Source organism: Atractosteus spatula, chromosome 7 (assembly GCF_055471065.1).
Source record: "Atractosteus spatula isolate fAtrSpa1 chromosome 7, fAtrSpa1.hap1, whole genome shotgun sequence".
Taxonomy (NCBI): Eukaryota; Metazoa; Chordata; class Actinopteri; order Semionotiformes; family Lepisosteidae; genus Atractosteus; species Atractosteus spatula.
Genome location: NC_142712.1, coordinates 35,426,395 through 35,450,854, shown reverse-complemented (window position 1 = coordinate 35,450,854; position 24,460 = coordinate 35,426,395). Strand labels below are relative to the sequence as shown.

The following is a 24,460-nucleotide window of genomic DNA, read 5'->3' as shown; positions in this document are numbered from 1 at the left end:
AAAGTTTGCATTCTCTCGTATAGAGCTAATGTGTATCTTACACCCAGATTTAGCAACATGAAGGGAACAAAGGTTTTGGATTTTTTGCCCCAGGCTGGTCTGAGCCATCTGCCTGACTTTCTGATCTCGTTTACACCTTATAAGGTAACACACTCATTGACCAATCTTGAAAATGTATGGGTTTGTAAGAAATTCAACGAGTGAGAGACGAGCAGTTAACCACTTAACCTCCTTTCTTTATTACAATAAAGAAATCACAACTGGATTAATCAGAACTGTGTTTGGTTTTATTTGTGGAGTCTAACAGTATGTACAATATCGACAGCAAAGAGTCCAATCTCCCCCACAGACCTACAGTAAATTAACACAAACACACACATTGGTTGTACCTATATTATTATTTCCAATTTGATACTCCAAGAATTCTAGCTAGGACTAATGTCAACAAACTCCAACAATTTTAATGTTTGCATGAAATGTGCCTTAAAACGTTTTTGTTTAAAAAAACACAGAGTAACCTTTTGGCTCTGCAAGGTAGACAAAATCCTCAAATTAAAAGCACACTTCACTTACAAAGAACAAATGAAAAAGGGTTGTAGTCCAGTTCCAAAGTCCACAATTGAGTTTTGTTATGAAAAAACATTCTTCAGTTCAGTAGGTGAAGAAGCAAAGTCGTTAATATTGTATCCATTTGAAAATGTTCTTAATTCCAACAGGGCTTAATATGTCACAAATTTAGTGCACTTCCACTTGATAAATATTCCATACACAACAAAGATAAACTTGAAAAACAGTCTAAAGCCTTTGTAAATAACCTAGAAGTAACCCAGTTTTTGGATGGAGACTGGAACAGTGACTACAAGTGAATAGCTGTTGCATAGGTTGAGTGTATCTTCTCCAGCAAAAATTGACAATCTTGTAAAAAGAGATTACACTGACTACTGGGAGGGTGTAACCCTATTTGTGTAAAAGGCATATTCTCTTTGTGGCTCTTAGCTGGCAAGCCTTAGAAAACTCTTCTTCTTGGGTTTTTTGATGATGTGCACATTATTTTTGCTGACTCAAATATGTAATTAAAGTATAAAGTAAGGAGTTAATGCACTCTCTGAAGAAAAAGAGCTTCAGACTGTTCACATTACATTTCTAAAAAACTGACAGACTGCCATCAGTAAGAGAACGGAACTTTCAATGCATTTCTGTCAATATTCTTTTAAAAATTGTCAGTTATGAACTAAGACTTTTTAAAATAAATATTAGAGTTGGTAAGAGCAAAATGAACCTCTAAAAAGCAACATAAAACCAACTAAAGCATAAAATTCTTAATGAGGTTTAACATTTCACAATGTGTTAAAAATTACACACAATTGAGCATTAGAAACTACAGTTAAAAATAATTTTGTATAGTCCCTGCAATATTTGAGAAGAGGAGGAAAGACGCAAAGTCCCACTTGAAGCCAAGACTCAGTTTCGGCAGAACAGTTTGTTCAGCAGTGACAAATCTTCAGTGGAGGTCTACAAGGATGGCTCCCACCACACTCCTCCTTCCCCTCACAGGTAAGGAAATTCGCTCATCTTCCTGGGGCTGATCTGGTAGCCCCTGTAGACGGCAGTGGCCTGAGACGTGGGAAACTGGTGCTGGTACTGGGCAGCTGGCAGACCTGCAGCTGTGAGAAGGCTGTGCCCCACAGCTGAAGGGTCTTTCTGGATCAAGCCGGCAGTATGGGGCATGAAGCTGGCACTGGCGCCAACATGCCGAGACGTGCCCTGCTGGGACGCCAGCAGCTGAGCCACTGCTGCAGACGCGGGTGCCAGGGCAGCAGAAGGAGCATAGGAGCACAGCTGGGGCTGGCTGCTCAGGCTGGAGGAAGAGCTGAAGGGAGGCAGTATGGTGCTCTGTGGGGGTGAGCTCTGCAGGTAATAGTGTGCCTGAGCGGACCGGGGAACTGTAGGGCATACCTGCTGTCTGCGGGAGGAACTGCCGCTCACCCGGGCCTGGGACGAAGTGATGGAATGCTGAGCCTGGGAGGGAAACAATCAACACAAGCTCAACAGACGCACCAAAAGTCATAAAAATACATCTCCCAGAACAAGGTAAAAACCGGCTCTTCCATTTCCTTCTATGTTGCACACAGCTGAAGTTGTGCAACAAGTACTGACTCCAATTTGAATGTAAACACCTGTGCTTTACAAAAAAGATCATTAAGAACTTCAGAAAAGTTACCTACAAGAGGAGGGCATTCAGTCTATTGAGCCTGTCTAGTAAATGCTAACTGACTGGAGGATCTCACCCAGCTGTTTATTACAAGAGGCCAGATTTCAGCTTTAATTACATAGCTGGGAATCCTGCTCCATACGCCCGGTTCTCTTGGAGTAAAAATGCCTCTCTTGTTTTCAGATATACCATAAAACTATACCCAGATTCTGAAAATGTCTACTCAAGCCACACAGATTTTATACCCTGAAGTAGGGGACTGCTAACAATCACAGCACTGCTAAGATTTGGCACTTTTTAAAGTATTAATTTAGCAGAGATTAAAAAATAATAAATGAACAAACAATAAAGTCCACTTTTCACAATCCGAACTCCTAACTTCAAGTTTAAAGGTTTATGATTGCGCATCCTTTTTTACAAATCTGAACACTATGATCAAATGCTCCTGCAGAAATTTTTGTTCCAATGTAGAAATGTTCAATTCTGTTAAAGTATTCCAAGGATCCTTCAATCGACTCCATTCCCCTGCCCTTCTGCATTGCCCGACTCTCTGCCCTCATGCCTCACCTGGCTGAGATTGAGTGGCTGGATCCTGCTGGCTGCAGTGTGCGGATGGCAACTACTGCTGGAGGATGCTGAAGTGCATGTTTGCTGCACAGCTGCTTTCTTACTCTTACTGCAAACACCAGCAAACTGCCCTAGAAAAAGGAAAAAAAATCAAAATGTTTATCTGTTATATCAATCTGTAAGTGTGGAACAAGACACCAGACAGTGCTCCACCACAGGGCTAGTGAGACGTAAGCGTGCTCAAAAATACAGAATTGTTGCTCACCATTAAAAATAGGCTATTATACATGCGATGTTACTTCAGTAATATTGCTCTATAAAAGTGGTAATTATTAAGTGAAGAAAAGGTTCAAACAAAACTGCTGTTAACATCCACTTTCAGTTACCACTCTTCCAACTCACCGAGTCACGGAGACCCAGAGCCTATCCCAGGGAGTGCTGGATGCGAGGCGGGATAAACCCTGGATGGGAAGCCAGTCCACCCCCCACAGGGTACACACACACAAAAACCCTCACACACTCACACCAGGGTGGAACATGCACATGTTAAACAGATAGCAGCCAAGTAAATGAACCCAAGGCCTCCTTTGTGAAGCTGCAATCCTAAGGGCACTAATCACAATTTTTATGGGATTTACCATATACATATATCGGCAAGCATCTTTATCCAATGAGTTTGATTAAAAAAAAAGAACATCCCACTAACCTGAAATTCTTGATGATTTAGATTCTTCCGGCTGCATTTTTACCGAAGGGACGATGATACTCAGTGACTTCGACAGATTTGCCGGAGCTTCGACAAAGCTGGGCAGGTGCTTTGGGGTTGACGGGCTGCCATGCGAGGAATCCGAGTCCTGGGAATCATGGACGGTGACGCAGCTGATGACTTCAGTGCGCTGTTTCATTGCATAGCTGTCAAACAACACGGCAACAAGTTGACAGCCAGTCAAAAGACAAAAACCTGACACACCGTTTTCTAATCAAATTAGGCTTCTCTGTTCTATACAGACATAAGCTCAGTCTCTGCAGTAAGAATAAGAGGAAAAATGCCAGCAGGTCAAATTTGAAAAGATGTAAACATGTTTTGTTAGTGTTTTAGTAAATTATTTGCTCAAAACTAAAAAAAAAAGAAAAAATATGAACCAAGTTTAAAAAAATGAAGCAGGAGAGAAAACCTTTCTTCTATATTGTTATGACCATATTATATATTTTCCCATTTGAGCAAGGAGTGGAAAAAATGATTGCAATCGCATCTTTTTAAAGATATAAAGGAGTGCATTTTCCTCTGTACTGTGGAAATCATACACTGCATACAGATTTATTCATATCCCCCCAAAAAAGAACAGAAAACACTGAGAAGCAGAAAAGAGTTATGGTTTAAACAATTCTATGTCGTCCTGTACTGATAGGTATTTTATGGTGTTTTGGTAATAAACACAAGATCTTTTACAGTTAAACATAAATATATACATTTGAATTAAACAAATGCAGAGTAGCCAGTTGTTTTTTTTCTCTTCTATACCTCTCTCAGAGATGTGAAGTCATCACATCAGAAAGAGGACAAACACCGAGCTGGGGTATTGTAAGACAATGGCCTGGATAGCTCCCTACTTCACTTCACTAGTGATAGAGCTTTCAGCCCTCAGAGTACACTAGTGTTATAAATGGGGATCAAGCCCACAACATTCAGACTGCAAAGGGTCACCTGCACTCTGAGTGGACACTTTTCATAAAAGAATAATCACGTACACTGGCCCTTATGAGAAAATGACATCTCCATGTACCACACAAATTACAATCGATTGTACCTAAGAAAAGAACAGATCTGATGGTCAATCTAACTCCACTTAACAACGCCATCTCACCTGCTAGGGTAGAACTTCCTTTCATCCTCGTCCTCTGTGTCACTGTGAATGGTGATGACGCTGACAGCAGGGCTTGGTGTATCAGTGATGAGAATTGGCTGTGGTACCACAGCATTGTATGGTGGTGTTGCCAATAGGGGGCTGCAGTGTACCACAGGGGGCACAGTTTCCAGTAGAGACATCACCCTGCTAGAAACACAGAAGAGTTAACAGTGAAATAATAAAAAGGCTACCAAATCCAATTACAATAAATTACTAATTATTCTCCAATTACTTACTAAATTATGCTCTTAAGCAGTGCTGAAGTATTGATGTCATTAAGATAGACAGGTTCAGCCACCAAAATAGAATCCACGTTTTCTAATTGGCACTGACAAACCTTTTTTAAAATGATAATAGTAGGAAATCACTAATTGTTAAGACGCAGCTTATGGAGAGAACTGCAGAGTAAGAATGACGACATGCAGAAATGCTTTCCTACACAGCAAAAAGAGTCGTTCTTTTGATATGCTACAACATCGGAGACATCGGGGAGAGTTCAAGGTGATTGGAGAAGCAGAGCATGTCTCACTGGCTTCGCTGCTGGACAGCACATGACTGGTACTAACATCACACCAATAAGTGAGAAGAAAACTAATACTCAGAATTTAACCTCATTGGCACTTTGGTTAGGGTAGCACTGTGGGGCAGTGGTTACCACTGCTGTAGTGCTGGGCCCTGGTTTTCAGTTCTGGACTTGGGGCATTATCTGGATGGAGTTTGCATTTTCTCCCCTTGTTTTTCTGGGTTTCCTCCAGGTGCTCCAGTTTCCTCCCACAGTCCCAAAGACATACTGGTAGGTTCACTGGCTTCTGGGAAAACTGGCACTGGCGTGTGCGTGTGCGTGTGCCCTGCCCTGTGCTGCTTACCAGGGTAGGCCCCGTCTCCTGCACAACCCTGAACTGGATGAAGTGGTAAGAAAATGGAACTCGAACCGACCACATCTGGACAGTATGGGCATCTCTGCTGGCTGAGCTACCTGGTAACTCATTTTCCACTTATAATACAGCTCACTAACTGACCCAAAGCCCAACGTTTAGCAGCGTGGCCTACCGCACCTGGTCCTGTTGTCTGTGTTCCGCGCTCTGGCCCTCCTCCCTGAGGTCCCTCCTTGCTGGGGTCTCACAGCAGACGCTGCTCCTGCGGTCAGGGGCTGGGCGGCAGTGGTCAAGGACACGTGGCCACCGAGAACAGACGCCTGCTGCATCACTCCACTGTACTGTCCACCATGGGAGCTCCTAAAAACACAGTAAACTGAGCTTCTGCACAAGAATCACAAGAACACACTGAGAACATAAACAGAGATGGCAGTATCACTGTGCAACTTTCAGATCACATGCTGAAAAGACACATTTGATTATTTTACAGCTGTTTATACACAACTGACTTTTTACATATGAAAGAAGTGTCTTTTATAGGTGGAAAGGTATAATATCATATGTTGTGTTCAAGTACCTTGGCACAGTTCTTTCTTCTTTCTGTATCCTTTGCCTAAAACCCTAAACTAAACCCTTACAGGCTACGGTCATATGGATATTAATTGATTTTTAATATATTTTATTCATATCCTGATTGTGCTTGGCTCTGTACCCATTTTTATGGTTTTTCCTTCAGGCCAAACAGTTTCAAATTTTCCAATTACAATAAAAATGATACATCGAATTTCTAATAGAGATGTGTCTTACTCTACACTCAGTACTAACCTGATCTTGAACCTATGTGAAACAAACCTTTAGTCATTTTTTTTAATTCTCTTTGGGTTTTGATACATTAACCTTCGTTCCATGCAGCCACAATGTGTTTATTTTCTTATTCCATTCTAAAGTAGTAAAAATAAAGTTTTGTTCTAATTGCATTACTAAAAAGACTTTTTGAAAATGATATATTTAACATCAACATACCACGCATTCCATTGAGGCATAGTAAGTATTATCTAAACTGTTAGAACTTTGTTTTGTCTTGTGTCTGTTATTTTTAGCGGAAGACTTTTGCTTTAAAACCAAGGCTTCGCATAAAGACAAGAACTTAATATACGTCTACACAATTTATCTTTGATTCCAGTTTCTCCCGAACACTGGCTGTCAGTTTCATCCAGCAACCCCAGCATTTGAATCAGAATAACTGAAAAATACTAAATAAGTAAACCTTAAATAAACGGATTTAGCTCCCCTTGCTCACCTCCAGTTGGCTATTTGTTGCCCAGAGCTCATGTTGTCAGAGAGGATGGCACCCATAGGGGACTCAGTGATGACTGGCTGGACAGTATTATGGAGCGAAATGCCAGACATCTGTTGCCAAGGTGATGGTATGAGAATCTGCTGAGTTCCTGTGGGCCAAGCCTGCTGTAAACAAGAAAAACTTCATATTATCATAATTTCTGAATAACAAAGGGGGAGGGGGATCTTACAGAAGCTTGCTTTAATATCCCATTTATCTAAAAAAAACACAAACTATCCCGAAGACTATTTTAAGAAATAAAAAGCAAAGCACCACAGAATTTCAGAAAAGTAACGTGGCCATCCAACCTCATAAAAAAGGAGACAAAGATGGCCATTGTGGTTTCCATAATGTTGTGTTTTGGGATATGTTTTTATTGTATGTTTACAATGAAAAAATGTGCTGCTGCAAACCGTCTACAAGATTTTAGGGGATTAATAATGGAATGTGATGAAATAATAATCATTAAACAAAAACTCCACATAGTTTTCTACAATAGAAGATGTCAATAGCATGCTCAGTGTTGTGGAACAAGATTCATCTGTATTGGGCAATTTTATTTTAACCAACACTGAGGTACTACAGAGAGTAGGATGGGGAAAAAAAAACTAATATATCAAAAAGTTTTGATAGGATATGCCCAGTAACTGAAGAATGTTATTCATAGACCCCTAACTAGAAGAATTTAGCTCACTTTGCAGAATTGCAAAAGTAACACTGTTTTGTAAGAAGGTGGATAGAATTCAACCAGGAAATTATAAATCTGGACAATCTAACTTCTGTTACTGCAAAAGTAATTGAAAGTATACTTTGGGCTAAAATAGAGGAATACTATTTGGTAATATGAATTTTTAAAAGGTTTAGATCAGCTAAAGGATTTAATTTTTAGAATAAGTAATAAGAACATTGAATAACTAATATATATGACATATCTAGACTTCCAAGAAAGTTCTGGTAAGACCCCTTGTAATCCAAGGTCACGTATTCAATCGTCAATCGCCACAGCAATCATTTAGACCCACTGCCTTTTTCTCATCTTTATCAACAACTTCTATATGGATACAGTTAGCAAACCACTTGCAGTAAATGGGAGAGGCTACCACAGAAAGAGTGGACACAGAATAACAAAGAACATAAGACAAAAATGGAGTAGGTAAATGTGTAGTAAAAGAAATCCAACATGTATCAATGCAAAGAGATCCAAACTGGCAGCAGTAACACACAGTAAATATCACATAGGTGATTCTAAGCAACAGGAAGTTACACATGAGTCTGGCTATCATACAGATGTGTCTATGTCCACATTAAGGCAATGTAGGAAAGTAACAAAAAAACAGAACAATTTGGTATATACCAAAATGTGTGGAATTAAAAAAAAAAGTTATGCACTAGCAAGACTTAATTTAGAATCCGGTGGTCAGTTTTGGTCAATATATACAAAAAGATTTCAGGGCGTTAGAAAGAAAAGCAACAAACGATTCCTTGTTGTATGAGCATGATCGCTGAAAGGAGATTTTCTAAACTTCTAACACGTAGAGTTAAGGTCAAACCAAGGGTCTATTTCCCCTGTTGACTATACATAACACCATGGGCTTAAATCTAGAAACGAAACTAAAAGTGAAATTATTTAGGATACTGAAGAGGAAGCACTTCTTTCCACAGAAAAATGGGACTGTCTGGAACAATTCTAGGCTCTTTTAAGAAATGGTTGGACAACATTTTAAAAATGTACTTAGCGACTAAATTACCAGACAAGCAAGATGGGCCAAGTGCCCTCTTATCACCTGCAACGTTGTGAAAATGCACTTGAGCATCTGCTACACATCACTGGGTTAAATAACGTGCTATAATTTAATAACATTAACACTGCAGTAGCACTACCACCAACTTGCACATGGACATATTCTTATATTAATATCTTAATGTTAATCCTCTCCCTGATGTCACCATGTTGATTCCAAATCAATACACCAGTTTATTTTAAATGCCTTAATTGGGAACCATCTTCATTTGAGTTCTCAGATATATACACAAAAAAACCTAAGCAAGGGGAAGACTTAGCCCAGGAACAGCCTGCCTAAAGAAGCATTTCCATTTCTCTGAAAGTTATCCGCAGCAAACTAAAAAAAGTAAAATACCTTTCATGGGTCTGTCACAAGAACTTAAGCAAGGAGGATGACCGTACAAAGATAAAATAAGTAAGTTACTACTGCACTATTGTTAAACAAACCACTAAACAAAGTCTCAGCTCTGAAAACTGCTTATTACTTATTTTATGTAATGCACTTATTTATTTGTAAGTGCATTAAATGTGCATTTGTAAGAATGCGTGAAACTATATACATAAAGAGTTTTTGTGGTTGGCACACATTTTGAGATATACACAATGTATCCATCAAACCCACTGAAAATACTGTATATGGGGCAGAATCACAACACATGGAAATAGCATTTCTCCCTTCTGGAAAGTGGAGTCCAACCAAGTCCACTTGTTTAAAAGCTCTTTGGCCATATAGTAATTTAGTCTTCATTACAATAGTATTTAACAGTAGCCTGGGTTGTTCTTCAATCTATTTTAACTTACTTATTTGAAGACTATTTGAATAATATTGCCATTCAGTACATTTTCTGCTTAATCTACAATTATTTTTTTAATAACCTTTACGAGAAATTAGCATATTAGAAGGACAATTTACTTACTTGTTACCTCTCCACTTCTGTATGCAGTCTAATTAAGATAAAACTATTCACTGCTATTTGGCATCTAAAATTTTCCCTAAACACCATTCTGCATCACTATTGTATTCTGAAAACAAAATCAGACAGGAATTCTTCATATACTTATGAGGAAAAATAAAAGCACAGCATAGCACTATCCTCTTATGTGCTACTTTAAACAAGCCTGCTGGTCATAGCTTCTAGGCTATGTCCCTCCACAAAAAAAGATTTATAATTCAGAATTATGTAGTGTCATCACTCATTCCTTCTTCTATCCTACAATGCTGGGCGATGTCCCTACAGTTAATGCTGAGCAGAGATATTTAAAATCATTCCACGTGACTATTATTTCCTGAGAACAGAAATAGGCAGGTACTCTTCACATACTCAGTTCCTGGAGGGCTGCTGTGTTTATTGGCTTTTGTATCAAACAGAGTATTAAAATAATTAGCGGGATTTCTAGATTGATGAGTTTATTTTCATAGGTTATGATAAAATAGGTTTTCAAGATGTAGTATAGACATTTCGGGAGCCTAAAGTGAAGTATCTAAGCTAAGAGCCAAACAAACACCAACAAAACAAGAAAAAACACCGCACCTCTGGGAGGTGGATACCCCAGATCTAATTCTCATTACCTAGATTAGATGCACCCAAAATGAGGCCTGCAATGGCTCTCTGTCCCTTTTTCACACTCATTTTAAGGCTCCATTACCAGCACATGCTCAGCCATTTCTACACAATACACTTCATCCTGATCTTCTTATTTTGTAAAAGATCTTAAGGTTTGCTTCCACTGTTTTGTACATGACTGCAGTCATACAAATGATATCATTTGTAATAATCCTATTTTGAATTTGTTTGGTATTCACGCAACATTTCTGTGCACCAGGACTCGTACACTGTTCAGATTTATGGAACATAAAAAATAAAATATTAGGCATATGGCATTGAAGTGGAAGGGTTCAAGCTTATGCATGTTTGCACGTGTGTGGGTATATATCCGAGTTTGTCCAAGTGCTGCTATAAGAATGATGTGCTGGTTTCCCGGGTCATGACCTGCATAGAAGGAAGATTTGATTAATCTGGAGAGAAAAACAGAACACGAATGAGGCTTTTGGTATGCCACTCCAGAAGACAGACAAACAATACAGGGACAAAGAACTGAGCAGCGCTTTCTTTCTGAGCGGGCACATGCCAAGCAGCCATGCCGATCACGGAGCGGTCCCTAAAATACCTAAAGACAGACAATAAGGTTCATATTAATCCACTCAAAAACAGTACTTTGAAACAGAAATGTAAACCTTGTTAAATAAGGGAGAAAGGGGCAACATTATTTCAAATGTGGGCAGAAATATTTTTTGTAAAGATTTTGTAAAAACCGCCATTCCAGAATGTCCTGAAATCAACCACATGGTTTTCAGACAAAAGGGTTTTAAACAGAATTAAGATGAAGCCCTGAGCTTTGAGTCTTTCTGGCACCCAGAGGGTGTGGCTCTGCTTCCAGCTCTCTGATTTCTACTGGGGGTGGGGGGGGAGCAATGGAGTGGCGCTGGGGGCTACGGACATAAAAGCTGCAAGCAAAAGCACAAACAGGAGGCACACCACTTAGCACATGCTTCCATGCCCTCTGCAGCCCCTTGGGTAAAAGGAGAGGAGGAGGATTAAATACACTGGCGTAAAAAAAAAGCTGTTAGTGTGAGAAACAGCATCGGAGCACAGAGGAGTTTACCAGCACAGTGGCCGTCTGCTCTAGAAGGGCCGGCCTTCCCGCCGCGCAGCTCAGCGCCAGGGGGACCGAGTACTGCGGCGCTACTGTGGCAACATGGGGGTTCAAGGTGGCCACCATCAGTGGGGAGCAGGATCCCTGGAGAGGAGGTGTGTGAGTTAGATCCACATGACCGCGGAGCACGGAGTTCAGTCCTGGAGGAGATCCCTCAGCAACCGCCACTCCGGGGAACAAGACTCAGGGAAAAGAAAGGCCACAAATCCAGAGGGGGGGTTTGTTGGCGGGTGGTAATACCCACCGAAAAACTTTGTGGACTTCTGATAAATAATGCAGCAGCTGTTTTGTTTTAAATCTCTAAAGCAGAAAGATGAATTCCACTCATCACAGAATAGCAATTGCTGGTGGTCTCCAAATTAAAGCAAAATCATCATATTATTATTTTAGCCGATCCAATGCGAGTGAAGACAGCTGGAAATTGGAATGCTGGAACCAGCACCAGGAAGTTAAGAACATTGCTCAGGAGCACAACATGGCACCCAACAAGATCTTCCTCTCTGTTTAGTTAGGACTGGAGTGATAACATACATTTTTCCGACAAGAATCATTCCCAGTAAAAAATAAAGTTCAAGAAAAAAAAAATTAAAATACGTGAGCTTCAACATTTTCTTTCAATTAACAAAATTTGTACTTCAGGTCAGGGAAGCCTCATTATGAAGAACCAACATATAATGTAAACAACAGTGTCTGCAGATACTAAAGCTACTGACACTGATAGAATGGCACAATTAATAAATACATCTGGATTGCCAGCAACAGCCAAGATCAACACAAACTTCAAAGGCACAGCTTGGAAAGACAAAGGTCTTCAATAGCCACAAATCTGGTGATTTAATATAGGTTAACATACGAGACAATAATAAAGTATTAAGTTTCCAATAGTTATGAAAGTCATTTAGACAAAAGCAGAACTCAAGTCCCACTGCATATACTTGTCAAAAATGTCATTAAACATCTATACCCCAATTTCCAAGCAACCAATTTAATGATGTTCACTAAAACAAAAGAGTAAATTATTATACTTGTTTCCCGCAATTACAAGAGATTTTTTGCTACAATAAGCCACATCTTCGTAGTTCAACAGAAGACCTCTGGGCTATGGTGACTGCTACGTGAGAAACTGTATGGTCACAGAACCTTGTCTGGGGCACCTGCATTTTAACAGTCATGTTCGTAAAGCCAGAGATTGTAATGAATACCAGATGCGCCTGAATTGTTACAAAAGAGCAGCTTAGGCACCACGACCAAAACAGGTAAACATCTAGTAACAAAAAATCTCCAAGGCACTCCACCCCTTATTATCAAACTTTCAAACAGAACGCACCACAGATTTGCCTCATTGCAGACAAGAAAGACACACCACTGGCCACCGACAGGGACTGCTGGTCACTAGTGCACTGCACATATAAAATCACAACTCGTCACAGCGCTCCACACGGCCCATGAGTCTCAGGTCTGAATGGTCTCTGAGCAGGCAGTGTTCACAATGACCAGTCACTGGTGACCACAGAAAAAGCACATAACACCACCGATGGACACAGCGTGGTGTTTACATGTCATACTGTCACAAAGGAGCTAAAGTTAATACACAAGGTTTTTCCCCCATGTTACTAGAAAAAAAAAACAAGAAAGGAAGTTTGTGTCAGATACTAATGGATTAACTGCAGGCACATGAAAAGGCGTGCCCAAAACACAAACCTAGTACAAGCCACAAATTTCAGAAGGATCCCAAGTCAAGTGCTCATCTCAGCGCACCAGAGAAGAGATGACAACAAGCTTTAGAGGTGTCTCAGTCAGGAGTGGTCAGGCTATTGCACCAGTACGCACAGAGGTCTTTAAGCTGCTCTGATTTGTGATAGCATCCTCATTAATGCTACACTGTCATAGTTTCAAAAACAGGAAGAGTGCTTTCTGAATGGTACCATAATTACCTGAATTTTCAGAAATGAGAGTTTCCGAAATGGCCTTATGGTTCTATTTACTTGACCACCTTACTTGTGAATCATTCACAACCACACACCAGAAGTGAATAATTGAAAAATGAAGTAAAATAATATGGGCACGAACAATAATTATTATAATTTGTATGTATTATTCCATTTGTGAGCCTCTCTCTTTCCTTACTATTCTTGTGTCCTGTGATGAAGTGATTGCATCTAGAGTATAGTGGTTGAATTACCGTACTTAAATCACCCAAACTGTATGTTTCTTTGAGCTTAGTGGTTGTAGAGCTAATGTGGTTTTGCAGCCCTTGATTTCTATTTGTCTGATGACAAAATGATATATAAAATGAGCTCAACTGATTGTGATATATGAATGTGTAAATTTTGCAGCTTGCAATACGATATAAGCACCTGCACATGCAGGTGTAATGAGTTTGTAGGTTAAAGTAGGCTACTATTTTGTTAAACCATTGGTTTTTTAAATAAGAATACTTCCATTTTCTCAGATACCTGATCACTGAATCACGAAATTCCTTTACAGTTACCCTATTGAATAAAACTATCTAGATCTCAATGGTATAGGTAGGCACTCCAAGCAATGTTATATGCAAATTATATCATTTAAGCTTAAAACAATACTTCTACATATGAGTGCTTCTGAAAACACTGAAATATAGATTTTGGTGCTGTAACCGATTCACATTTTTCATGTGATCGTCTGCAATATTTTTGCAACTTTCAAAATGTAAAGTTTTTGAAATCCAAAATTGCTCACTGCCTGAAAACACTGGCCCTACCTGTGCTCTTCTGGGAAGAACCCAGTATGACTACATGTTGTTTGCTTTCCTTTATCGAGAAAATAATATTCAGAAAACCTTCTGCAGTTGCTAAAAAATTCTCTCCACCACTACTTGTTTCAGTTTAGCACTGCACTTGGTAGCACAATGCCACAATATCAATCTCAAATGCTTTCCTCATCTTTCTCTAACGTGTGCCACGGTCAAATGATGTGAATTAATCTTGGCAACACACACATCAGTGTGAGAGTATTATGAGCGCAGTCCCTGGAATGCATCCAGATGTCATACCTGTGTGAGCATTCCTGGCTGTATCTGCAGAGCCTGCGCAGACTGTGTCTGAGGAACTATAGGAACAGTGTTTTCCATCCTGACTGGAAAGGCAGAATGTTTAGTGGATGTCTGAAGCCCTAGAAAAAAAAGATAATTGAGCTGGTATTTATAAAAAAGACTATGCATATACATTATTTATTATTTCAGATTAATCTGACAATCTTTAACAAATCTACTAAAAAGCAATCTAAATGACATGATGGAGACTACCAACTAGTCAGATTACCCTGGATTGTTGGAGGACACACAATCAGTGTCTGCTGGAAGGGTTCAGTCTGGGCACACAGTTGGGCAGGTCGGGCCTGCAGAGAAACACTCTGCTGTGTGATGCCCGGGATGCTGACCGCAGCCTGCTGATACAGAGCAGGCTGATAACTCAGAAGTGGCAAGTTGGTGCTGGTGAGGGAGAGAGACGGCGCACCTGCAGAAGGAACCTGAAAAGAAACATGCAGGCATTTAACAGAAATCACAGTGTGAATAGGGGAGAAGTTAACTCGATCAACCGAACAAAACTGATACATGCAAACTGAGGTCATGCAGAAACTGGACTGACCACAGGAAGGATGCCACATAAAAGCACAGATTTCTGGAACATGTTAGACAGTCAATAGACAGGAGACAATTCAGAGCAGATATTCTCTAAAAAAAAAACTGATCATGTTCCAGGAAAACTCCAAAGAAAACTAGAACTATAATTATAAGCTAGTGCCTTATTTTCAGATCCAATGATTATATGTGAAGCCCTAGACATGTCATTTGTGGAAGCATGTGTCAACCCAACAGATAGAAAAGCAGCTGTAGTTAATAAAAAATAAACATACAACAAAAACAATTACAACCTCTTTTTTTGCCAAGGGTTAGAAAACCTTCCCCTGTAGAAAGGGCAATCTGTAATACCCATGACCTCAGTACTGGAGAGCTGGATTTTCATGAAGTAAGGGAGAGATTGCCATAGACTACAAAAGTCTGTCTTTGAATGCATCCCATCTCAGAACTGATCTGGCTAGAGACAGCTTGACTGATATCTATATTATACCAACTTCAAGCCTGATCCAGATGTAAGCCAACTGCTTCAAATGCTATGGGGAGCAGAACACGCACTACCTGATTGTGCTGGTTAAGTTGGCTGCCAAATGTCACAGTGAGGTTGCTGGCAGTGTTTTGTGCAGCGTTTGTACTAAAGATGCTCTTCCCGTTGTCAAAGCTATTCCCTCTGCGCTTGCAAATTTCCATGTTCTGAAAACAGGACTTCACACTGAAGGGAAAAAGAAAACATTTAGGGCAGTCTATACAAAACAGAAAAGCACAATATGTTACTCAACACCTCTTGCAGAGTCAATGGAAAGGTGGCGGCCTGATCCAGTTAACCAATTCCTTGGCTTTGCAGGGGATGAAGTGCAGAAAATTCAAGTAGACGGAATTGAATCATCTTGAAATTGCAAGGCACTGGGTATCTCAGCCTGGACCCAGGAACACATTCAGTGACGCAAGTAGAAGAAAACAGCAGGTAGCTAAATGCACTAAAAACAGATCTTCAGATAAGCCTGCACCCTGCAAAAGACTTGTGTGATAAAGGCACAAAGAAAGCTGAAAGGTTTTTCACCTCCATGAATAATGCTACTCAGATTACTCTTCACTGACACAAAAGGGTATTTGTTTAACGGGAGATGCAAAATATTTCTTGAAATGTTTTTATGAATTTACACTTTGCTCAATAATTAAATGAATAAGTTGCATTTAAAATTTTTGTATGAATGTACACATAACTGTGTAATTGCTTGTTACCCTGGATAAATTCAGCATAGTATTTTTGAAGTATTGAAGGGTTGCTTGCACAACTGTTCATTTGAATATGGTGTTTCGTCTGTAATTACACTTGATCTGATGTGCCTTCTAAATAACATCTGATAATTGACCTCTTCTTAATAGTTCTACTGTTAATGTGCTACAGTCATTTTGTGAGTCTCCTGATTTCTTTGAGTTGACTGAAGAATTCTTCATAATCTCCACCCTTCCTTAAAAGGGCATTTAAAGAGGTCTTTCACTCACTGGGAACTGTGTGGGAAGTCCAGCAGGTGAGCCATTGTCACAAAAGAGTGGCCAAGAGTTTTCATTGGAGTTATTCTTTTATCAGCATCCAAGGTCAGCATTTTTTTCAACAAATCAATGAACTCCCTCCGATCTGCCTTCTCAGCCAGCATATCTGTTCCTTCCAAATCAGTGGACATGTTCACCTTGCATGACACACAAAAAACAGGAAACAGAGTTTTATACGCTTTGTATTTTCAATTGGTCACATCCTTTAATTTCTAGATCATGTTTCATGATGAGATTTTCCATTTCATGACACTAAACTGTACAATTCCAAAGAAAACAATTAAGTGTAAATGAGCATGACTTTATCAAGCGCAGAGAAGCAATAAAAAAATGCTTGAGTACATAGCAAATAGTGAGACATTTTAATCCAGGGAAGTTATTTTTAAGCTTTACAATGCATTTATTAGACCTCTGTTTGCTGACCAATCAAATGAATAAGATTCGTCACCTCTTTCATTCTCTTAAGGATTCTGAAAAAAAAATTAAATCCTTATTTAAGTGTGTTCTTTTCCCGACTGCAGTAATTTAATGGCTTCAGTACTGATACATAGATTTCTAAGAATCGGGAATATGTTCTAATCTTTCTTTCTTTTTTCCCCAAGCAGATCTTCATGCTGGATTGTTCTGAAAATGACAAATCAGGTTGTCTGACACGCATGACTTAACTGTGAAACATTCATTCACTAGAGTATTAACTGTATTACGGTGCAAATCTGATAATCACAGGCCACTGCAAGACACACAGTTCCTATGTATTTCTATACTGACAGCCTTTTAACTATTTAATTTTCAGATTTGCACAAAATTTTGAGGAACTGCATTAAGTCAAAAGCAACAGTTCAGGATTGTGTTAAGCATTGACTTTATAACTGTCTACAAGGCCTGGCATCGTTATTGAGTTTTGCTGATTTTTTATCTTTGATATATTTGTCATATATACAGTTTATGCCATATATATATATTTGTCAAGTGTTTTTAAAATGAAAAATTATCTTTAGACACAGTGATAAAAGGCAAAATTACCTGCATCATATCATCCAAACAATTGAAAATATACTTCCTGGCTTCCTTCGACTTTATTCCCATCTCTGCTTCGTGTTCTGCTGGTGTCTGAAAAGAGCAGCACAAGGACATACAAAGAAACCATTAATAGATGCAGCACAAACTCAAGAAAAAAAGGGAAATCTGATCAAGGATTTAAAGCTAATCTCAACCAGAATCAGCACAAGTAGCTGGATCTGAATGGAGATAGAAGACTCTTGTTTACTTACCAAGGGGTGCATCAGGATATTGTTAAGAGATACAGTTCAGACACAGACTCACTTGAAGTGCTCAGCAAGCAGCCAAGACCAGCTCTTTCCTAATAACACCAGTCTGAAAACTGTCGCTTCTGAACTCTTTTGCTGAAACAAACTTTGTCTACTTTTCAATAAACATTTAAATTATGAGATTAATTCAATTAACTGCTTAGAAAGCGTTTTTTGTTCTAGGAAAATGGCTATTAAAATATCTCCTAAACAAGATAACTTCCTGGAAAAATATAAACACATGTCCCTTACTGAGATTGTGCAGTGGTTAGCATTGCTGCCTCACAACATAGGGGGCCTGGGGTGCTGTCTGTGTGGAGTTTGCAAGTCCTCCACAGGTTTGCGTGGGCTCCCTCTGTGTGCTCTGGTTTCCTCCCAGTCAAAACATACAGCACCTTGCAAAAGTATTCAGACCCTTGACCAATTCTGTCATTTTACTTAACCACAAATGCTACATTGAAACTTTGTTCTCTGTGACATTTTTATTTCAGACACTATTTGAATAGTGGGCACTACTTGAAAATGGCGGTGCACAAGCGTCATCCGACTAACCTGAACAACCTGGAGCAAATCTGCCTGGAAGAACGGGCCAAAATCACTCCTGAACAGTGTGCAAAGCTGGTACATACTTACCCCAAAATACTTTAAGCTGTTATTGCTGCAAAAGGTGGCTCTACAAAATATTAAAATTGAATACTTATGCAAACAGCATATTTCAGTTTTTTTATTTTTCTTAAGAATATTTTCTAACATAAAACAATGTCACATTAGAATAATTAATTTTGAGTTTCAGTGCTTCGAAATAAAAATATCATAAGAGAACTAAATTTCAATGTAGGATTTGTAATTCAGTAAATTGAGAGAATCGGTCAAGGGTCTGAATACTTTTGCAAGGCGCTGTATACTGGTAGGTTAATTGGCTTCTGTGCTTTGGTCTGTCTGCCCTGTGATCAAGAGGCGTCCTGTCCAGGGTGTACCTTGCCTTCTGTCCTTGGCTTGCTGGATTAGGCTTTGGCTCCCCTGTGACCCTGTACTGGTTAAAGTGGTTAGAAAATGGATGGATGGACACATGCCCATTTACCTTTAGTCTCCAAAGAGGGTAACTGGAATCATGGCCTCTGTTAAAGAAACGGCTGGTTTTGGTCCCTGCGCTCAGTAAGTACTCTGCGGGCAATCCCTGGGTTTGCGAGATGTATCGTATCTGCAAAAACAGAGATAATCCCAAAAAAAAACTTCACTAAACCATAACTATAGCAATGCAGTACCCAACAATACTCACAATGTGATAAGTCTATGTCCTCTGAGAGATTCAGAGAGGCAATAAAGTCACTTCTACTCTGCACTGTGCATGTGCTGTCTTAGCAACTACCACCACCAGTTATTATTTATTCTACATGCTAATGTAGAACATGACAGGGAAGACCCTTTTTTTAACCAAAGGGACTTTATTACTTAATTCACATATACGTCAAACATCTTTTCAAAATGTTACGGATTTTGCCAGAAGTTGTGGATATACTCTTGCAAATATACAGGAGTTGTCACCACCTTCAGCAGCATTAGTGTAAATCGGTAGCCTTTATAATGAGCCACTGAAATTAATTCCAGATTCTGCTTTAAACACAAAACAAACAAAAAAATAGCCATACAGATGGGCAGTTACCTGACCAATGAAATGCATTATAAAATGTATGTCGACTGACATGACTGAATGAAAACAGAAATATTTCTGGCTCCACAACTGGATATCGCACTAAGGAAATATTTAGGTGCTACAGCAGATTTGGAAGGGTCAGCTACAAGAACTGTGGAGAAGCAGTGAAGAAACAGCACTTTGATATACAAAACAGTAAAGTAGCACAATGCTTTAATTAGATGGCACACACAGTCATTTCTGGGCACCAAATTATAAACAGGACAAAAGCTGAAAAAATCCTAAATTCACATTCAGAACAGAATAAGTAGCAATTAAAGGCTGAAAAGGTGCTTTTTTTAGTGACAGGAAAGAGCTGACTAATCACATAGGATAAACAAGGTCCGTTCCAGCAGCTTTGTTTTCCTTTCTCAAGCAGGGATAAAAACGGAAAATTTTAAGTTTTAACTGACCAGGATAACTGGCACTGCTTAAGAGTAGAGAGCTACACTATATCATTATATTCATGACACTGTGATCACTAAAGAATCAGACAATTGTAATAATATTATCCCTATACAACTCCACTGCATTAGAATTTTTGTACAATTAAAACCTGTTTGCTTTCCAGATTTCTCTGTATTGTGATTGCAACTGCAAAGGTAATTTTATTTAATTTTATGCATCTGAAAATCCATTATATCTATGCAGCTCTCTTAGCTTTAAAAGAGTTGGTGAAATGTTAGAATAATGTGATAAGCAAAGTGTGCAGATGCACAACAGTTCTGCTCCAGCATGACTTTTGCTTTTTTGAAAATGTGTTTATCACCCTACTGCTAATGGAGGCATTGTCTGACCTCAACACTTTTTTGTTTGATATTTGGTTTTGTTTTCACCTATTTATACTGGACAAAAGTACGCTTGTATTACAGAGTCTGTCAAAATGCATACACACTATTTCCCGGCAAGGTACATTTGCACTTCAGTAAACAGGATTAAAGATGTCTCTTCTTCACTACCCAATAATTTTGTATTAAGTGTCACTGGCTTAGGAAAGTCAAATAGTAGGTAACAGTACTGACCTGATCATACTCCGAGGCTCCAGGGTACAGTGGCCACCCCAAAAACAACTCCGCAATCACACAGCCCAGTGACCACATATCAATTGCTTCACAAAAAGGAAGTCCTAGAATAATCTCTGGTGCCCTATACACAAAAAGAATGACACTGTTGTATGTATTCAAATTACAAGACTTAGACTGTTTCAGAAAAACCAAAAACACTAAGGATCACAAATCTGTAATTAATCTTACTTATATTATTAATTGGAAACTGTGGTCATTTCACATAAAAGCATCTGTTTGTACAAGGGACTCGTCCTGTGACCTAAAGATTGCCAGATCACATGCAGAACATGCCACTGAGTGCTGCTATATGATACCAGTAGAGTAGGAAGGTGGGGTGGAAATTTGACTGGTACAAAACTAATCAGTGCATGTTTGGAGAAGGCCAGCTGAAGAAGGGGCTGCAGTTCCTGCCAACCTGCCAAAAGAGACTGCTATACAGCCTCTAATTAATTGTAAATAGCCACATTAGAGGTGAAGCAGGTAATTATTAGTTAGCTGGTAAAGAAAGTCACATGAATGTAACGTAATTAGCCTTTTGTTTGCCATGTAAGGTGCTACTGCCTTGCTGATATTTTTGAGTGCTGACTTTGCTTGTTTTTCCCCGAAACAAAATTATTTTCTTTGTTTGTAGACCCTACATGTTGAACCATATTTTACTTGTGGGACAACTGTAACAAAAATGACCTCAGGTGACCAATGTGGCAAAATCCACTATAGAAAGCAATCTCATGTTTTTCCTCTAACAGCTCCTTCATCATTTTTAATATATATTTGAAGCTGCTATGCACTAAACATCGAACAGCACAGCAGTTCCATGGTGTGCATTCTGGACGGGCAGGCTTACCGGTAATAGCGGGACTGTAGATAGGTAGAGCAAACGGCCTTGGACACATGGCTCGCTGAGCCAAAGTCAATGACTTTGACGCGATAAGGCTGTCTCACAGGGTCCACCAGCATGATGTTCTCTGGTTTAAGGTCGGCGTGGATCAGCCCCAGGCTTTTCAGCTTCATCAGGGCAGTGGCCACTTGCTGCAGAATGGGTCGAATGGACTTCAGGAGCAGGGGGCTAAACTTGCTGTGTTTGAGGAAATCGTACAGGTTCTGCTCCAGCATTTCAAACACCAGGCACGTGTGGTTCTTATGCTGGAAGCATTCATAGGAGCGCACAAAGTTGAACTCATCGGCATTTTCTGTGCTCAGTCGGTTTAGGATGCTTACCTGAAAGAGGAATTTACTGATTAAGAACATCAGACTAACATCATCATTAAAAACATCAATGTCAGGACTTTGTCACCATTTCAGATTGCATACAGCTCAATGGTGATTGGTACTCTTGTGCTACGCAAGTCATTTTCTACATTCTTAGGAAGACTGAATCTCCTAAACAGTTCCATCACCTTAGGGCTTTAAGAAACTAACATTCTTCCTTGGTTTCCTAGTAAGCACAGTGGTTCGATGGTACCTTGACAGTCATGGGAATGGAGAATAGGTATTCATTTTAAGAACTAACCTGCATTCTGCATATCTTAAAACAAAGAACTGATTCATGGTCAGACGATGTACTCGACCAACTCGACCTCTGATCGACCTTGTCTCAAAGTTCACATCAAACCCCCTCCACTCACCTCAATCTGACCCTGCCGGGCATATGAAGGATGGTTCTTCAGAATCTTGATGGCGACAATCTCATTGGTGCCACGCTTCCAGCACTTGGCTACCTGCCCGAAGGTGCCGCGGCCCAGGAACTCCAGCACCTCGTAGCTGTTGGTGACAGAGCACAGGATCTCGTGCTGCACCAGCTGGTAGTCCCCTTCGCTATTGGAGCTGCTGCTCTTCGTCGTAGAGGTGGAATGGGTTATGGACTGTGTGGTGGTGACCGTGCCAGTCCTGTTGGAAACCACCGGCGCCGAGAGCTCCTCCAAGATCTGCACACTCCCACTCTTGTCAACCTCCTCGCTCTTGCGTTTCAGGCCATATTTCTGATAAGCGTCGCGCAGGGCGACATCGTTGCCGCGACGACTGGAGGGCCCCGAGAGGCTGCCGGTGCTGTCGGCGGCTCGCACAACAATTTGCCCACGCGACCCTCCTGCAGGTGGAAAGAGGAGGCTGGCAGAGCTGTAGGTTGTGACGGGGGCATTAAAGCTGGCAGCAGGGGCAGAGGAGTCCTCCTGGGAGTTACTCAGAGGGTAGAATTTGTTTTCCCCCACTTGCCCTGTCACTTCCCACGCACAGCTCTCGACCTTCAGTTTCTTCACCCGGCAAAAGGCACTGGACGACACCGAAGGAGGGGAGAAGACTTGAAGCTGAGAAGCCATACCTGGGGCAAAAGAACAGGAAAATACAGTGTCTGTAATCCACACTGATCCAGAAAAAAAGAGGCCTCAGTGCTAGCAGAAACCCTAAAATGCATGTTATGACTGCATCTTTTACACATTAAATATTAGACAGCTCTTTTTTTTTTAGAATTTTAATTGTAGAAGCTGTGATTTAAAACACTGATACATACATTTCAAACAACAGAAGGGCTGAAAACGTGCAATGGTGTTATCCTGATATCACCATTGTCCTATATAACAATTTCCCTAAAAAATGTGCACTTAACATGTAATTCCTTAGAAGACAGGCACATATCAAGACTCGGTCGTTCCTTCAATGACGTAATGAGCCTGCGCACTTGTGCAGTGGGGGGGTCAGAATTGGACTGGGCTACTCTGCTAAGCAAATGGCAAGGAGACGAAAACAAAGCGATGGACTACGAACTTCAATGACACAGTGGTTTAGGACAATAAGCAATAACGCAAAGTGAACGAAACCCTTAAGACAGCAATGTTTGAAAGAGAAATCGAATCCTGCCGTTTGTTAATTGATTTAAACCATACGTAGTTCATGGAGAAATAATTAATCAATGCAGTCTTGATAGTTTATGAAAGCATCGTTCAGTTAATCTCACCGCAGATACTGGAAAAAGCTATAGCTTTGTTACCACTATTAAAGGGTGAGTTATAAGGTTGCCAATCCGATTGCTAATATCTTATAATAACAAAAGTAACTAACTCTACTTACTGTCAATTCATATCAACTGTGGATGGAAATCAAAGCAGAGACCGAAGTAAAGGAATCGAAACCCTTTTCAGAAAAAAACATCTTCGCCTGCAAAAGAAGGCGAGTTACTTTTTTCCCCTCCCGTCAGAAAAAAAAAATCAAAGAAACAAAAAACTGTATATATGTATCAAATTAAACAAAAAATAAATACTTTCAGTACCTGGATATGTGTAGTTAGTCTTCGTCTTCATATCTCAGTGATTTGTGCGGCCGGGCCGAATCGTCGGAAACAGGCCGTCATTGTTTTTTCTGTTATTCACTTTGCGAATGAAGTAACTCCATCCATCCACTTTGGAAACTGTCCATCACACCTCCGAGTACTGCAGTTTGCGTTTTATACTCAAAGTGTACTTTTAAAAAACAAAGAAACGATCTCTTTAACAATGTAAATATAAACACTTAAGACCCAGTGAAAAATCGCTTGCAATGCAGCACAGGAAGAGGATCAGACTTCCGAGTAAGAATTAAAGCGCCCACTTCCACGTTACCGTAAAATCTAGAAAGCAAGGGCACACAAAACAATTACGCATAGGAAGTACAGTAATCTGGTGTTACGTGGTATAGAAACTATAGAAAGTGAAAATTAGTTTAAAAGACTTCTCTGGAGACGTTGTAATACGGCTTCTTTCTTTTCTAACTCGCAGGTTTCTTCAGTGAACGCTAATATGATAATGCGTGCTTCAGCCATAAAAAACAAAGTTTAAGCATTTTACCCGTACT

The 24,460-nt window shown here is 39.9% G+C and overlaps 1 protein-coding gene across 8 annotated transcripts; it reads right to left on the bottom strand.

Moving 5' to 3' along the window:
- Nucleotides 1-261: 261 nt before the first annotated feature.
- Nucleotides 262-24,199, bottom strand: LOC148830852 (homeodomain-interacting protein kinase 1-like). Of its 8 annotated transcripts, XM_088921775.1 has the most exons (18): nucleotides 23,901-24,017; nucleotides 23,702-23,788; nucleotides 22,264-22,955; nucleotides 21,483-21,856; nucleotides 20,594-20,717; nucleotides 18,960-19,079; nucleotides 17,595-17,681; nucleotides 16,524-16,708; nucleotides 15,579-15,729; nucleotides 14,701-14,908; nucleotides 14,433-14,551; nucleotides 11,348-11,482; nucleotides 6,862-7,025; nucleotides 5,742-5,921; nucleotides 4,645-4,833; nucleotides 3,486-3,691; nucleotides 2,780-2,910; nucleotides 262-2,019 (listed from the first exon to the last, which is right to left on the bottom strand). In XM_088921775.1, exons 3-18 carry the CDS (start codon nucleotides 22,951-22,953, stop codon nucleotides 1,549-1,551), a joined length of 3,534 nt encoding a protein of 1,177 aa, XP_088777901.1. In that variant the 5' UTR covers nucleotides 22,954-22,955; nucleotides 23,702-23,788; nucleotides 23,901-24,017; the 3' UTR covers nucleotides 262-1,548. The 8 variants fall into 8 exon arrangements, with proteins under 8 accessions (XP_088777901.1, XP_088777896.1, XP_088777898.1 ...); XM_088921770.1 differs by lacking the exon at nucleotides 23,702-23,788 and having other exon boundaries at nucleotides 23,901-24,199; XM_088921772.1 differs by lacking the exon at nucleotides 23,702-23,788 and having other exon boundaries at nucleotides 4,645-4,830; nucleotides 23,901-24,199.
- Between the last annotated feature and the right edge of the window lie 261 nt (nucleotides 24,200-24,460).